This window comes from Abramis brama, assembly GCF_963993115.1.
Source record: "Abramis brama genome assembly, chromosome: 22".
Lineage (NCBI taxonomy): Eukaryota > Metazoa > Chordata > Actinopteri > Cypriniformes > Leuciscidae > Abramis > Abramis brama.
This window is the reverse complement of record NC_139984.1, coordinates 27,920,551-27,938,147: the sequence shown is the minus strand read 5'-3', so window position 1 is coordinate 27,938,147 and position 17,597 is coordinate 27,920,551. Positions and strand designations below refer to the sequence as shown.

At 36.9% G+C, this 17,597-nt stretch overlaps 1 protein-coding gene across 3 annotated transcripts; it reads left to right on the top strand.

The window, feature by feature from the left end:
* The first annotated feature begins 641 nt into the window (after positions 1 to 641).
* On the top strand, positions 642 to 16,267 carry ppp1r14c (protein phosphatase 1, regulatory (inhibitor) subunit 14C). Of its 3 annotated transcripts, none has more exons than XR_014604066.1 (5): positions 736 to 1,091; positions 11,268 to 11,351; positions 12,794 to 12,826; positions 13,944 to 14,979; positions 15,142 to 16,267. XR_014604066.1 is itself a non-coding variant. In XM_084098242.1 (4 exons), exons 1-4 carry the CDS (start codon positions 855 to 857, stop codon positions 14,016 to 14,018), a joined length of 429 nt encoding a protein of 142 aa, XP_083954368.1. In that variant the 5' UTR covers positions 642 to 854; the 3' UTR covers positions 14,019 to 16,267. The 3 variants fall into 3 exon arrangements, 1 of the variants encoding a protein (XP_083954368.1); XR_014604067.1 differs by having other exon boundaries at positions 13,944 to 15,049; XM_084098242.1 differs by having other exon boundaries at positions 642 to 1,091; positions 13,944 to 16,267.
* Positions 16,268 to 17,597: the final 1,330 nt, after the last annotated feature.

Genomic DNA, 17,597 nt, shown 5'->3' with positions numbered 1-17,597 from the left:
TTTCTCTGAGTTAGGTGACAATATGCATTTGATTTATGTCAACGAGGACCAGTTTAGCAAGAATCCTGTGTGTGTGTGTGTGTCCCAGATAGTGACATGTTTGACCTGTTTTGACCTGTTTTCCTTTGTTTTACTTATACTCCACCTGTGTACGTGTATTGTATTCTGCAGTATAATTTTTAGTATTGCATATATTGTATCAAAGTACAATGGTCTCCATATATGTATCATTATATCATGTATCATTATGAAGTAAAATATCAAACCAGTATCAAACTTTTTTAAAGAATGAGTGTAAATGCAATTTCCATCCAAAAAGAAATCTGTGTACCGCATATTACATTTTATACTGTACGCTATTTTACTGTATTGTATTCTGTATTGCTTTTATTATGTATTGCATTGTATATTGTTGTGGATGGATGGATGGATGTATATGGACAGATAGATAGATAGATAGATAGATAGATAGATAGATAGATAGATAGATAGATAGATAGATAGATAGATAGACGAATACATAGGCTACATACATACATAGGCTACATTGTACATGGTAGCCTCTATGAATATGCTAATAATTTAATACCATGGTAGCTGTCAAACTATCCATCTGATACTGTCCAACCAGCGCAGAGGGATTCCCGTTTCACCAATACTGTGCGCGTTCTGGCACTCACAGCGTTAACGCGAACGCGCACATTGGCTAGCCATTCCCCTCCCACGCACCGGGTGTCCTTTAAATGCTCGCGCTGCGCTTTAAATAGCAGGTGTGAGAAACTGTGTCCTGCAACATACACTCCTCAGACACCACCATCATCATCCTCCTCCTCATCGCCACCATCACCGACGCTATGTCCACCGCCACCGCTGAGACGAGCGCACAGCTTCCCCCGGCCGCGGCCAGGGTGTTCTTCCAGCCCGGCGTGGCTGGCGTGGGTTGCGCCGGTTCCGGACCGATGCCACGCGATGACCCGGTGCAGAAAAAGCAGGGCAAAGTGACGGTGAAGTACGACAGAAAGGAGCTGAGGAAGAGACTCATCCTGGAGGAATGGATCATTGAACAGCTGAGCGAACTTTACGACTGTGAGGTAAGACTGCACCAGAACCGGAACTTCATAAAAAGAGCTCGACTTTAATTTAGATAGCCTAATTATTGATAATTAGAATTTTATGTAATGATATTTTAGTTTAGTTTATTGTAACGTTACATATATAGTTTCATTTTGATAATTAGATTTTGTTTTTTGTATTATTTCTTTCTAAAAAAATATGTTGTAATTCAGATTTTAATAGTAAATTAAACAGTAAATTAAATAAATGTAGCCTAAATAGTAACATAAATTAATTTTTATATATTGAATAATATAATTGTATTGATTTTGATTAGCATTTATGCAAAGCATCTTACAGTACAGTCAAGTAATTTGACCTTTTTACTGTTTACAGTTATTTTTTTTTACTGTATTTTATAATAATTTACATTTTGCATTTTTACTCTTTTGTGTGAATGCTATCTTTTAGAAACACAACAGCAGTATGGATATTTATACCAACATATCACTTATCAGCTAGGCAAAAAGATTGGTTATTTTCAGCTTTTGTTTTACAGTATTACTGGTTCAGTCTTCTTGGAGTAACTTGAGGTTAAATGTCTTGATAAAGGGTACAGTGAATGTGAATCTGCTCTTGTGGGGTTCTGACCTGAAAGGTCACAAAGCAAGATTTTTAATCTCAAAGCTACAGTTCACCACCCCCTTGGGTTTATACGTTGATAAATTGTGTTTGTCTTTGTGTGACCTATATTTGTCTTCTTTAAAGCAGCAATGTAATGCATGGCACTATACAGCTAGGAATCTTTAAAGCGTGGCATCCTTTAGCATCGGTCTTCATTTCAAGATGACAAAATGTCATTCTGCTGACCTCTGTGAGGTGTCTTATTGCTCTTATCCTCTTTTGTTCTCTCTATCTGTCTCCCTCGGTGTTTCTGTTCTGCGGCAGCTTGCTTTTTTTCTGCTGATGCTGTGTTGGCCTTAGAGAGACAAGAAAGAGAGAAACCGCTAGTTTGACTTGTGAGGCAGAATAACGTTGACAAAAGCTGGATTCTGTGAGTTTTCCAAACTCTGAGTAAAAATAAGGGAATTGATATTTACAGGAGCACAGATTCTTGAGTAGTTGAGAAAAATAGGACACAAACCTGAGAAAAGCTCTTATACAAATTATATATATTTTGGATTCATTCAGTTTTAATCATTCTAATTAGTGGTCTCAAATCGATTAATCGTGATTAATCACATCTAACATAAAAGTTTGTGTATGTATGTATGTATAAATGTAGTTTTTTTACTGTATTTTATATTAATTTACCTTTTGGATATAAATGTATGCATATATACACACATATAAACCAACTTTTATGTTAGATGCGATTGATCGATTTGACTGCACTAATTAGAATTAAATAATATATCTGTTTAACATGTTCAGAGGTATTCACCCTTTCATTCAAAAATGTGTTAATCTTAACATCGTCAAATACAAAAATAGTGTTAAATACTTTTTATATTTGAATGAAATGTTTTAGATTAAAAACAGTTACATTTCTGTATTTATTAGGTTTCTATTTTAATATATAAAACGTGTATTGAGTTTTGGTCTGGGGGAAGTTGGTTTAAGGGAAGTGATTATAGGATTAATGTAATGCTGTGTTGTTGTTTTTTGCATGTATCTTCCTCAAAGTAAGCAGACATGCACATATGGTAAATTAACCTTTGACATGGTCTCTCTAGACTTTACACACAATCCCAGCAGCATCTTGTGGGTCTTTAGAGTCGAACATCTTATGGCAGCAGTGAGTTACCATTTGTGCCAAAAAAAAGCATTTTATTTGTGGTGTTAATCATAACATCAAATATGATGCTGTTTACAAGATAAAGCAACTAATTAGGTTAAGGATGTGAGCTAATAAAGATGTGTTTACTCAGGTGTACTTTAATGACCTGTCACATTTGCACTATAAACGAGAAGGAAGTCACACATAGTCAATAACCATTCACAGCTCAATGTCTGGCCACCCATTAATAGCAGGTTGCAATGAAAGGCAAAAGACTAAACAAAAGCATTCTGAATTAGACTATAGCGCATGTCAGCTGCACTAATAAACACTGTGAGAAATAATCTTCAGCAGTGTACTTGGAGCTTTATTAAAAGAGTAAGAGTGAGCCATTTTGATATTTGCATGCTTGCTTGTTTGATATTATTTAAATATGTCTCTCTCACACAGCTAAATGAGTTAAGGGAAAGTGTTTAGCAACAGGTTTAGCTGATTGGATTTGCGTGCAACTCACTAACAACATCTCCATTGTACAATATGGCCGTTAGGGTTAGTGTAAGGTGATGACCTGTTATAGACCTACTTAAGGAAGAGTAGGTCAGCATGGGATTACTTGCTGACAGTGAAGGTTTTCTATATCTAGAGAAGTTTGACAGAATTCAACCAAAGCCCTGAGGCCTGAAACTGATCCTCTAGTACATGAATTCACATGTTTTTTGCAGTTGCTTCTAGCAATGCAGACTTGATTGCATGCATCGTTGCATTCAGGGTTCGAATTATGATTTCATCTAGTGGGGGTCTCTTTAAAAAAAGAAGAAAAAAAAAGTAGCCTATGAGCAGGCGCGGTAGCTTAATAATGTAATATGAAAATATAAAAATTTGTAAATATAATACAAATTTAATAAAAAAGCGTTGGTAACACAATTCAATTTAAATAGTACATTAAAGGAGCTGTATGTAAGAAATGTATTTCAATTAATCATAAAATGGCCCTGATATGTCACTAGACATTAAGAAATCATGTTCATTTCAAATACTTATATCACTGACAACAGTAGTCCGGCCAGGATATTGTCATTAAAAAAGTGGACTTGCAGCCCTCAACTGATGTTGATGTTGTCATTTTGTGTTTTGGCCTGAATCCCCACCCTCCACCTATCTACCAATCACAAAGTCAGTAGTGTTTCGGCATCCGGGTTGCCAGCTCTGCTCTAGTTACAGCTGCGTAGCAGCCTACATTCCTGCTGGATCCTGCAGCTTATCTGGCAACCTCGAGTCAGGGGGGAGGGGGAGGGGATACACCGCTCTACAGTCATTTGAAAGTAATTGCAGTACCAGTTTTGGCCACAATCTTACATACAGCTCCTTTAAGATTTAATTTGTCGTTTAATGAGGTCTAATATATGCTGGTAGTTATGAGAATTTTCACGTGAGTAAATAGATAGACCCGACAGATTCGACCGTATACTTAAGTGGTTAAGTGGTGGTAGAACATTTGCCAAACATGTTGGAGGTTCTGGGTTCGAATCCGCACTCATATAAGTTTTTTATGCACGTTTGTGTGCATTTTGTTTTGTAATTTTACTGGAACGAATAGAGAGTCTCCACAACGGATTGAAGCGCGCCCGAGTGAAGACTGTGCGCGAGCCACAAACAAACACAGTATCCGCGCCAATGATCGCAGCGGCACTTTTATCACTTGATTTAAGCATAAGGATGTACCGTAGTGTGATGACGATCCGAGATCCCGCGAGATCCATGTGTTTGGCATCTTGTCCTATCTTTTAAGTCATGCTACAGTAGTCTGAAGGAAAAAGTGCTTTATTTGTAATTTAAAATAATGGTGCTGATGATTTTTAGAGACCCCCACAGGTGTATGATTTTACTGCTTTCATGGGAGCTCATCCTCTCTCTATGGGAGCTCAGCTCCCACTGGCTCCCACGTAATTCGAACCATGGTTGCATTCCCAAATATGCCAAAATACAATTCATGATGCAATGAAAATTTCATCATGCATCCTTTCGGCTGCGAGAGGAACTGCATGTTTTGGTGAAAACTACCTTCTAGAGTCATTGTTCTACTTTAATAGCAAACTTAGTTTATAGCTAACTACCTGAACAATAACATTTAGTTTAATAGTGCACCCATTTGAAGGCTGCTCTATCACCCCATTGAGTGCAATCCAAGAATGCTTTAAGCATTTACAGTGCTTGCAATGCATAGATCTAATATTTGAGCTTGGCGCAGCGTCAGATCTCACACTTTAAAGCATCACTTGACTGACATCACAGGCTTTCAGTCACAGAGCTGATCTTTGACCCCAACTGATCAGAATGAGTGACAGCACAGCGTGGATTAGATGAACTTGGTGGTCATACAGTGAGTGAATGTATCCAACAGAGCGAAAGCGAGAAAAAGGATGAGCAAGAAAAAAATGGTGGAACGTTATTAGGATATTTGGAGGTTAATTTCTGTGACTTCTGGGAGAAGAGGATTGGGGAAAAGGAATTAGAACAGAAATTAGAACGGAAGATGAGAGGAAAGTAATGGAAAAGCAGTAAGGAAGAACACAATAGAATTAGAATTGGATCCGTTTAATGGACGGTAAAACAAAGAAAAATAAGGCAATTTTGGTCTTGGAATTGAATCAATTTCATGCCTCGAGTAAAACAGCATGTCATCTCATGCACACACTAACAACCCTCTGAGAAACACTAAAAGTGTGTGTTCATATGATCTCTGCATTCTCAGCACCTCAGCTGTGCTTACAAGGCTTACAAAGAACAAATGTAGGACGTTTCTCGTTGCAATTTGCATGTACATGTGTATCAGAGCTCTTTGATGGGCTTTGCTTTAGTAAAACAGGTCCATCTGGAGTTCATTAGCGTATTGAACACAGAGATGAGGTGGTCTACATGCGAGCTAATGATGGAGTCCTCTGTCTAACTGAGTCCTCAAATCAATGACGGTCACAAACCGCTGCCTAAGCTGTTTTCTGCAGAGGATTCGGTCTATTTCAGGCACAGGGCAGCAGTTTGCAAGCATGCAGATTCTCTGTGTGAGAATCAAGGATAAATAGTGCTGTGATAGGATGTGAAAGCTCATTCAGTAACACTGCTGTACTAAACACTAATCCAAAATATTAAGATTAGTGCTCAATTTATTTTTTTATGGCTGGTTTTTAAACTTGAGGCCCATAAAGACGATAACTATAATGATGTCGCTTTAAAAAAAAAAAATCTAAATGTAAAAGAATAGCAGAGTCCATACCACAAATATAATGATAACGGGCCGGCACTATAAATTATACTGTTGGAATCACTTTCACAATGAATCGCATTATAACGGGGGGAAAAAATTGTTAGCCCATAACATTTTATTGTTCAAAACCGGTTTTGTGCAGACCCTGTTACATTCTGTTTAGGTGTTGAATGTTACAAAAAAAATACATACAGTTAAAGCATTACATTTTAATCATGATAAAAGCAAAATTTAAGTGGAATTAGATTTATTTATTTTTTTCTTATATAATATGACATCAATTTTTTTTGCAATCTATCAAAATATTGTGACTAAATTCAGTCTCCTGTTAATTATATCAGTACTGAGTCATAGAGACGTTTTTTTGAGAATGGCTGCAAAACCCTCTCTCTGTACTGACACACAACACCGCATAAGAAGCAGCGAGATATGTCCTCTGCATTCAGCCCAGTGGGGTTCTGCTAATATGCCCCTGTCTGCAAAAGATACCCACAACCCCCCTCTCTGCTGTCTTTCTCTTCAGCGAGGGGGAAGGGGTTCGTCTTTGATGCTCAACGCCTCAGGGCTCTGTCTATCTGTCTGATATCATGGCCACTGCATTGCATTTCACTTCGACTGTTTGTATTGATTCAGCGTGTTTGTGTTTTGTATTAGAGACGATCCTGTCTGCATTTGTTTATATTGTATTTTAATCTCCATCTGACCTTGTAGCAGAAGCATCATACCTTTTTTGAAACAAAATTATTTTAAATGCAAATTCCAAAAGATTTTTTTGTAATGTTGATCATTAAGAAGCATAATTATTGTATGTAAAAAAATAAAATAAAAAAAGTTTATCTTTATATATTATATTATATTATATTATATTATATTATATTATATTATATTATATTATATTATATTATATTATATCATATTATATTATATTATATTATATTATATATACTCTGCCCGGCCAAAAAAGTTGTTGTTTGGATTTAAATTGGCAAATGCTTAAGAGTGAGTATATTTATATCATTACTCCAATCTTTAGTGTCATATGATCCATCAGAGATCATTCTAATATGCTGAAGGGTCATGTGACACTGAAGACTGGAGTAATTATGCTGAAAATTCAGCTTTGATCACATAAAAAAAGTTACATTTTAAAATGCATTCAAATAGAAAAACTGTATTTTTAAATCGTAATAATATTCCACAATATTACTGTTTTTACAGCATTTGCGGTCAAATAAATGCAGCCTTTGTGAGGATATTTGAATGTTTTTTTTAAAAACATTTAAAAAAATCGTAATTCTAAGCATTTGACTTTTTGATAAAAATGCATGATGCAAGTTTAGTTACAATTTTGCTAAGTTTATTTAAAAACAACATATTACATCAAAGTTTGAACTCGGGTCCTAATCAATTGTATGACTAGAGAAACATATTTTATTTGTGTATAATGAATTGGGTTTTTTTTTGTGTGTGTGTGTTCAGTCATGTTTTTTCTTAACCAGTGACACTAATAAAACCACAAATGCAGCTGATGCTCCCTCAAAAAATGGGTTCATGTCACTCCTGCCTTGTAGAGAGCAATTTTATCATCTTTATTCTGCCAACTGAAGGAGCCCGATCATAAATCATCTGTGACACACAGAATATGCATGCGCATGGTGTTTTATGAGCACATATGTGCGCAGTACAGTACAATCTGCTTGTTTATGTTGGTATGCAAATGGTGTTATGTGTGTGTGGGAGTTTGTGTGTGATTTCTGAGCATTGCTGCCGGCGTTTGTGTGTACATTTCGCACTTTCCTGCAAGCCCTCTCTCACACTAACGCCTGTTTGAAATCCTCAGTGGTCTGACATGTCTGCTCTGAGAGGGAGAGCGATTGCGTCCCTCTGCTTTGTGTTTGCAGATGAGACACCAGTCGACTGCGCTTTCAGGCACCGTGAACAAATAGGTCAAGTGAAGGTGTCTGTGCTGGTTCTGCAGCTCAGCACACACGTTCAGTACCCACAATCCACCTGCAGGGCTTTTCATTCACAATACACATACATTATATACAAGCACATTTGAACAGCTGGAATGAAAAATGCTTTATACTGTAGTGGCCATTAATGATGGCTCAAAACAATAAAAAAAATGACAAGAAGTCTTTATAAAACAACTGCGATAGATAGATAGATAGATAGATAGATAGATAGATAGATAGATAGATAGATAGATAGATAGATAGATCTTAAGAAAATGTGGTTTTAGCATGTTGCTAGGATTGTCTGGGTGGTTGCAAAGTGGTTTCTTACTGACTTGGTGAACCGGTGTGAAATATAGCTACTGAAATGATTGTTTGAGGTGGCTGATTGCATCTGTGTCAGGTTATCTTGATTGATGTCGGATCAGTCTGTGATTGATTGGCCATGTCTTGGCGGCTAGCTTGACTGATCTGCTGATGGTTTAGCTTTATCTGATTTAGTCTTTGTAGCTGGCATTATCTTTTTTTTTGCCATTTTCCCGACTAGGACACTCAGGAGTGAACATGTGAACACACAGACACAGACACACACACAAAAAAAAGGTCTAAAATAAACACATGATGTATTCGCTCATCTGACAGCAACTGATTGGATCATTATTTTAACAAACAGCTCTAATAAGAAGCCATGATGTCGTTCTAAAAGAATGATTTGTCAAAATCTTAATTTGTTGCGCATATGAGAGTGTATCTGTTTTTGAAGATTTATAGTGTTAATATATTGATTTGTATTTGTCTTTAAATGTAAAAGTGTGCCATAATCTTTCTGAAAATGTCACCCCATTGTAGATTTACATGAACTCACAATATTCATCTTTATGTATATCTTAGAACCACTAAGAACATTTGATAATATTGAGATCTCTTTAGAAACTCTAGAGGGGGAAAAAAAAATTGTAATATTATCTCACTTGTAATGAAATCTCACTTTAAAATGTATACAAACACGTCTAAAAGCATCATTGTCAGATTGTTTTCCTCACAGTATGAACCATAGAGTGAATTTTCCTTTCAACCACCAACACTTTCACACACACACACACACACACACACACACACACACACACACACACACACACACACACACACACACACACACACACACACACACACAGAGAGAGAGAGAGAGCGAGACTCATCCTTATTAACTCTGCAGACCAGCACTAATCATTTTGACCTGCTTCTTGCTAAACCAGTTTCTCTTTCACTCTCCTATATTCACTCTCCGGCCGCTTTATTCGGTACATCTTGCTAGTACTGGATTGCCTTCAGAACGGCCTTAATTCTTCGTGGCACAGATTCAACAAGGTGCTGGGAACATTCCTCAGAGATTTTGGTTCATACTGACAGATTTATCAGCTGCACATCTATAATGCGATTCTCCCGCTCCTCCACATCCCAAATCTGCTCTATTGGATTGAGATCTGGAGACTGTGGAGGTTTGAGTTTAGCGAACTCACTGTCATGATCAAGAAACCAGTTTGAGATGATTTGAGCTTTATGATATGGTGTGTTATCCTGCTGGAAGTATCCATCAGAAGAAGATACTGTGATCATAAAGGGATGGACATGATCAGCAACAATACTCAATATTGCAACAATATTGATGATAAATTGGCACAAAGAGACCAAAAGTGTGCAAGAAAATATCCCACCATCATTACACCACCAGCAGCCTGAAGCGCTGATACAAGGCAGGATGGATTCATGCTTTCATGTTGTTTACGTCGAATTCTGACCGACCATCTGAACGCTGAAGCAGAAATGGAGACTCATCAGAACAGACAACGTTCTTCCAATCTTCTATTGTCCAGTTTTGTTGAGCCGTGTGAATTATAGCCTCAGTTTCTGTTCTCATCTGACAGTGTCACCGGTGTGTGTCTTCTGCTGCTGGAGCTCGTCTTCTTCAAGGTTTGATGCGTTGTGTGTTCAGAGATGCTCTACTGCACCTCGGTTGTAATGAACCTTATTTGAGTTACTGTTGCCTTTCTATCAGCTGAACCAGTCTGATCATTCTCCTCTGACCTTTGAAATATTCAGACCAGCCCGTCTGGCACCAACAATCATGCCCCATTCAGTCACTTAAATCCCCTTTCTTCCTCGTTCTGATGCTCAGCTTGAACTTCAGCAGATCGTCTTGATCATGTCAACATGCGTAAATGCCTTGAGTTGCTGCCATGTGATTGGCTGATTAGATATTTGTGTTAACGTGTAATTGAACTGCTGCACCTAAATTTTTGTTCTTACTTTATATATATATATATATATATATATATATATATATATATATATATATATATATATATATATATATATATATATATATATATATATATATATATATATATATATATAAACATTTTTAAAAATACTGTAAAATAATGTATTGGTGTAATGCTTTTTGTGTGAATTTTTAATTGAAAATAAATCAATGCCATTGTACTAACATATATGAAAAAACTTTGAACAAAATCCTACATCTTGTGAAAAACCATTCATGCACATTTGATGAAGTAGAGTAAATCTGGGAAGTAAATCCTGGATTTGTCCTTGGATCTGTCAAGCAAATGCAGAATTGGCTGTAACACTCTGACAAACTGGCACTCACAGACAATAATGACATATGTGCTTCATATTGATGGTGTATATTATTCTATCTCTCTCATTTGCCAAACGAGCCAAGCGATTACCACATGGAAAATAGTCCCCTCTCTTCCTCTCACCTTTAAACAGGGGAGTGTATTTATAGACCTCATCTCATCGTGCCTGTGTGTCTCTGTCTGTCATCACAGTGGCACAGCCTTCAGATTAACCTCAGCTTGTGACTGGAGTGTTTCCTGATGTTCTCGCTCCCTAAATAGCCCTGATGAACATATAATTCACAATTTCTTGGCTGCTGATTTGATCTAGACCACATCTATCCAATCTGTAAGAATTTCTGCACTAAAGAAGGAAAATCAATTACTTGGAGGTCTCTTGGTGGTTTCATTTAAGTATCAGATGTTTGCAGATGATTCTTTAAAAACTCGGACACAAAAGAGATTTTATTTGGGAATATATATATATATATATATATAATTTTTTTTTTTTTTTTTTTTTTTTTTTTTTTTATGTGCTGCCACTCACTTACTATGTGTGATCTCTGTTTGTACAGGAAGAGGAAATGCCAGAGGTGGAGATTGACATTGATGATCTCCTGGAGGTGAACAGTGAAGATGAGAGAGCTGTAAAACTACAGGTAAACTCCTGTGTGAGCGTGTGTTTAGAAAATAATGCATTTTTCTGTTAGGGTACATTTACACGACAACGTTTTTTCCTTCGGATTTTTCATGTTCAGACGACAACATTATCAAAATGATCCCAGTCCACACGGATCCGCGAAAACGCCTAAAAACACTGTATTATACTGCCAGGCCAGTCGTTTATTTTTTATTTTTTGTAGTTTACATGGAGACGATAACGGTATCGTTTTCAAAAACTTTGAAGGTAGTTTTCAAAAGTTAGCGTTTTCAGGCCACCAAAACAGCGTTGGCGCGTCACTGAACGGTCAAAATGCATAAGTTTTCCGATTTTGGTTGTAAAAGGTGTAAACAGCCCCTTAAACACTGAGTTTAGAGTTTAATGCCAAAACATTGTACATGAATGCAAACACTTTTAGCTATGCTTGGTTTCATGATGTTCTGAAATTTATCAGAATGCAATTCATAATGCAATGTTCATTCCGCATTCTTAGCACTGCTGAAAGCAGCGTTAAGAGAATCTTGCTGAGTAATTAGTTAAAATCAGTTCTCGAGGCTGTATTATCCCTTTTACAAAGTCTTGATTTTGTTTTGGGGCTCTACTAGGGTTCAAAAATGTGTTATATTATAATATAAAAAAAATATATATCAATTTCACATATTTTGCATTGTTGCAGCACCTCTCTTCCAGTCTGTCAGTAACGGTCTGGGGTGCGTTTCCCAAAAGCATCGTTGGCAAACTATGATCGCAAGTACTGTTGAACTCTATTGGTAACGACGGAATTTGCGACTATAGTTGGCTTCTGGAAACACACCCCTATTTAGTTCCTGTCTCTATGAAGCCCCTCTTTCCGTAAAGCGCAATGTGCTCTGATTGGTCGGCTGGACCGGTGTGTTATGATTGGTCAAGTGTGTTTGGGAAATGTCCCGCCCCTTACCATAACCACGAGTTTCACCTCACTACTAACTCAACCAGGCCTCGTCCCCTTTATTTTGCGTGTGCCTTGAGCGGGAATTATTTAAATGAGGAATATTGTGGCGTGTTCGTTCTCGGAAGAAAACTCAAGACTCGAGTCAGTTCAGGGAGTTCAGAAACAGTTACTGATATACAGAATAACTCCTGCCAGAGTGACTTTGTGCTTTGTAACTTTGCAGACCTTTTTCAATGTCAAACAGCAACATCACACACTAAACAAGGTCCTCTTTAAAGTGTTTTTATACTATCTGAATAATAACATCTGCTTTATTGATAGAGACATTAAAATAAACTCTAGCACCTCCTTGAGGGTTTTTACTGCCACAGTAACACAAAAACGGCATATGCCCAAGCCAAAAATTCACGTTGTGTACGTATGTGTCTGTAAATGTTTAGGGTTCTGAAGTTGTTTGTGTGTGTCTCAGTTGGATGATATCTTCCTTTTTTTTTCTTTTTGTCCCTCAGGAATCACTGACAGACTGCTTCAAGCCCACTGATGTAAGTCATAACATAAAATATAGGCCACCAACCTACAGCTCTGTTCCAAAACGTAGTGAGCTGCCTACGTAGACAGCATTTTAAGGAGTATTTTACGTGCACTCACAAAGCAAAGCCTTTATGTATATTTATATATGAAGAGTTCAGATGCAAAAGCCTCTAAGTGCCATCTGAAATTTTCTTCTAGAATGATCATTTTTATCAAGCTCGTATATTTAAGTTCAGTAATTTCACTTAAATGACAATTAATAGGTAATTTTCATTGCCATTTAAGTGAAATAACAGAACTTAAATATACAAGCTTGATAAAAATGATCATTCTAGAAGAAAATGTAAAATGGCACTAAGAGGCTTTTGCATATATATATATATACACACACGCACATGCACACGCACACACGCATAAACATAGTCAGTAACTTCTAAGGCGGCATCTTAATCAAAATGCTACCTTAAAAGGCTGCTGCCTGTAGTCAGTAAGTGTTTGAAACGGAGCCACAAATTCCACACAAACTGAGACTTGCTAACATCTGTATGTTGTCTTTCATGCTGTACCACACACACACACACACACACACACACAGTGCTTTAGGACATGCTAGTGGATTTCATATGAGTGTGCACTGACCTGAAAACATGTGTGTGCTCAAAGAATCCATCCAGCATTATGAAAATCACAATGCATAAGACAGCAGACACAATAACCCACTGACCAACAAACACAGATACAGATGCTTTTAATCCAATATAAACACCCATGTTTACACCCGTGTGTGTGCAATATAAAATAAAGTTATATAAATGTAAAATTACAAAACACAGACACACAGAAGTGTCCTCATCAAGCCATAGGTGTTTATATTAGGGAAAAAAAGCATCTGTACACACACTCTTACAATCCTCTTATCTAATCACAGATGCTTAAACTATCATGCGTGCTTGTTTGAGTGTGTGTATTGTGCATCAAACCCAAGCACATAGTTTGTGAATCAAAGACCTCGCAGCATTGTTGCTGACCTACAGCCACAAGCTTTACACAGCGAATGAATGATGCGGAAACATGAGTAGACGAGACTTGAAGAATTTTACTACGTCTGTCTCTTTCTCTTTACACCAGGTCTTCGTGCGTGAGCTCCTCGGCAGGATAAGAGGAATGAGAAAACTCAGCGCTCCGCAGAAGAAAAGCTTTTAAGTGCTCGAAAATGCCAACGACAATTCAGCTACATGGACTACAGGTCCCACAATCCATCACTCAGTCTAGAGTCCACATACAGCCCTCAAGGACATATACCAGGATTCCTTTCTGGCCCAGAATCAATTTACCAGAGCTCATTTTCCAAGGACCCATATCCCAAAAAAGCAACTTTGTTCAGACCACCTACATAGATCACACAATCAATCCAAGAGTGCAAAGTTCATCCGGGACGCAATCTAAAAACAATCTCAGCAGCCGATCGGGACAGCCTGATGTTCCTGCCCTCAACCTCTCAGTCGGTCTCACAGGCCCAATACATTATTACACTGTTTGGTGCAGTATTACAGCTATTTGTGTGAAACCACAATTTCATATAGCCTATTAATTATATTTTATATTGTCTTTCTTTTAAGCAAAGTTGTTAAAGTCCCAACCATTTTTTTATTATTATTATGTTTCTTAATCAACAGACTTTTTAACACCTGTTGGCCTTTCCTGTTGATCTCAGAATAGTTTTTTGTTGGTTTTGTCCAATCACTGTCCTGTACTGATGGCCAATATTCACCAACATCTGACCAGTTAAATTGACTTTCATAATTTTGCAAACAGTCTAAACATTCTTTAGTCATTTTGCTTCTCAAGTAAATGATTTTGATTCAAGATATTGAGTCTTGTATTCTGATCAAAATTAAGTGAATTTATGCTTAAAACAAGAACTAATATCTTAATTCAAAGGGAAAATAAGATTTTTTTTTGTGACCTCATTGGAAGATATTTCTTTTTGTTTTAAGCATTGCATTGCTTCTCAAGTAAATGTATCTTGATTTAAGAATGTTTAGATATTGTACTGGAAAACAAGGCTAAAATCATTTTTTTTGCAGTGAGCAAAAGTGGTCATGAACTAATTGTGTAATGTTCAGTTTTAAGTCATATAATTGGCCAGAATACATATCAGTCTGTCATATTACCATCATTATTGTATTTTGAAAACGCTAATCTTTCAAGAATGTTGAACCGATTTTTGACAGGTCTCTAAAAAATTCCCAAATTTGGGTCAAATATGGACAAATCCAGCTGTTGGGTTACATTTTTAAATTACATTTTTAACCCAACATTTGAGTTTGTCCATATTTGACCCAAAATTGGGTTTTAAACAACATGGCTAAAATAACTACTTTCATAGAGTGGATATGATTGTAGAATGTGAAAAGTTTAAAGATTTTGGGTGGGATGTGCTGCCAGAAAGTAAAGAAATAAGGCTATATTCAGAATTAAATACTAGTGAACTATTAATTATGAAGTATTCTAGTATGCTATTGCGAACATAGCCATGCTTCTAAGAGATAACAAGGGCTGCATGACAGTTGATCTTATTAACAGACATATTGTGATGATGGTTAGTGTTCATCTAATGATCAAGTCTAATGATAGCTGGATGAGGAAGTCTAGTTTGACTCAAGCCATTATCGTAATCACATAAATCTAGGCTTTTATCTCCTTATCCTCGTACGGTTTCACACGGAGGCTGCCAAAGAATATACTGTTAAGTGGCTGAATATTAGTATATTATAAAGTGCTATGGGTGTAAATTGGTATATTATGTTTGGCTATAACGAACATTTAATCTTCATGTCGGTTGGTGTCATACTCATGGGTCAAAATTTGTGTTTGATGGTGTAAGTTGTATAACAAGGAATCCAGGGGAAAAACTATGGTGCTGTTTAAACTTTTAACCCTCTACAGCGTGGATGGATGATGCATTTTGCAGGCCGAGAGAGAAAGTGCAAAAATATATAGAGATTCGCTCTTGTTCTGGAAGACTCTTCTATTTTTTATGATACCGCAGTTTCTGTCGGCCTGCATCTAGTATCATTGTGGATTTTAAAGAGTTTGACCCTTCTCTCCGAGAAGAACATTCAGGGTTTAGGCTGATCTCTTTATTTTGGTTTATTAAGTTTGTTCTAATATGTATTTGAGTGTGCGAAAGCTTTATTTATGCATGTTTTATTGGCATGATAGGAACATTTTTGGATTGCTTACTAAAGCGATGATTTGTCTTTTTATACATTATTACAAGTATTACTCTTATAAATATTAAATTCACTTTTTATTAATTTTTAAGGACTGTATATCTGCGTTCTGGGTGTTTTTAATTGTTTTTCGTTTTTTAAATATGTAAAGTGTGGTCTTTTTTGTGCTGTTCTACTTACAATAAAGGCAAAATGTCTGAACTGTTATAACACGCATTCATCAGTGTTGCTTAATTTTATTCACACAAATGCACAATATATCAAACATCATCATACTACAAGCAAGCCTATTTGTGAAAAACGCACTCGCTTTGGGCTGTTATAGTCACAAATTTGCATCTAATTACTGAACGTGTCACATTAATCCTTAACATGTATTGATCTGCTTCATTGCCACAGTTAAGGCCGCTCATCTTGTGGTCCCTATCAGGATTCTGTTATCTGTCTGTAATTCTAATGCATTTTCATGCTCTTCTCCAACATGTATTCCTTCTGTTGTCTAGAACGTGTATGACACCAGCGATGCAGTTATTATGCAATTAAATCATTCATGTTATATATATGATTATCTTCTGCTGATCCTGCAGCTAGTGAGATGCTTGCGCAGCATTTAAATAGTCTGGAATTTTTTTGAGGTGTCATGACTGAAATATATATATATATATATTTGGTTTAATAAAGAGAATAAAAACATAGTGATGCCATTTATGTCAATATGTTAAATACAGCCTCCGTTAAAGGGATAGTTCACCCAAAAAATAAAAAAAAACTTGAACACAAAAGAAGATATTTCCAAAAATGTTAGTAACCAAACGGTTTCTGGTGCCCAATGCCTTCCATATGATGGGGATCAGCAATATCTTCTTTCGCATCGAACAGAACAAAAAAACTTAACACTGGTTTAAAACAACATTAGGGTGAGTAAATGAGTTTTAATTTTTGAGGGATCTATCTCTTTAAAGAGCACCGATACATTACAAACACATGAACTGTGAAATCGCTTCATAGCAACGCTTCCCCTTTAAATTTCCTGACCCACTTTTTGCAGGCGCGTTCACGAGGGAGACTCGGCGGTGCATGTCAGGAGAATGTCTGATGACAGGCGCGTGCTCTGGCTCTGCGCCCTCCAGATGTGCAACATAATCCATTCAAATGCCATTTAGCTCAATCAACCATCTAGACTGAAAGGGTATCAGGGTTTCTCTGCAAGTAAACGATCCAATCAGGTCTAATTTGATTGTCATCAGTGCTGTTGTCGACCATTATAGCATCATGTTAAGATTGTGATGTGGGCTGACTGAAGTAGCCCAGTTTAACTCTCTTCAGCAAATGTATTCTGTAAAAGCACTGGTCAGCATGCTCATCTTCCCCCTACATTTTCCTTCAGACATCTCTGTTGCTCTTTTCGTGCACCGCTGTCCTCTTGGCATGTCTTTTTTCTTCCATCTTTGAATCCCAGCCTTCGTCTCATTCATTTGTTTCTTTAACTCTCTCATATCTAGCATGCCAGTGTTAGTGTGCCTGTGCCAGAGGACAGGAGAAGACA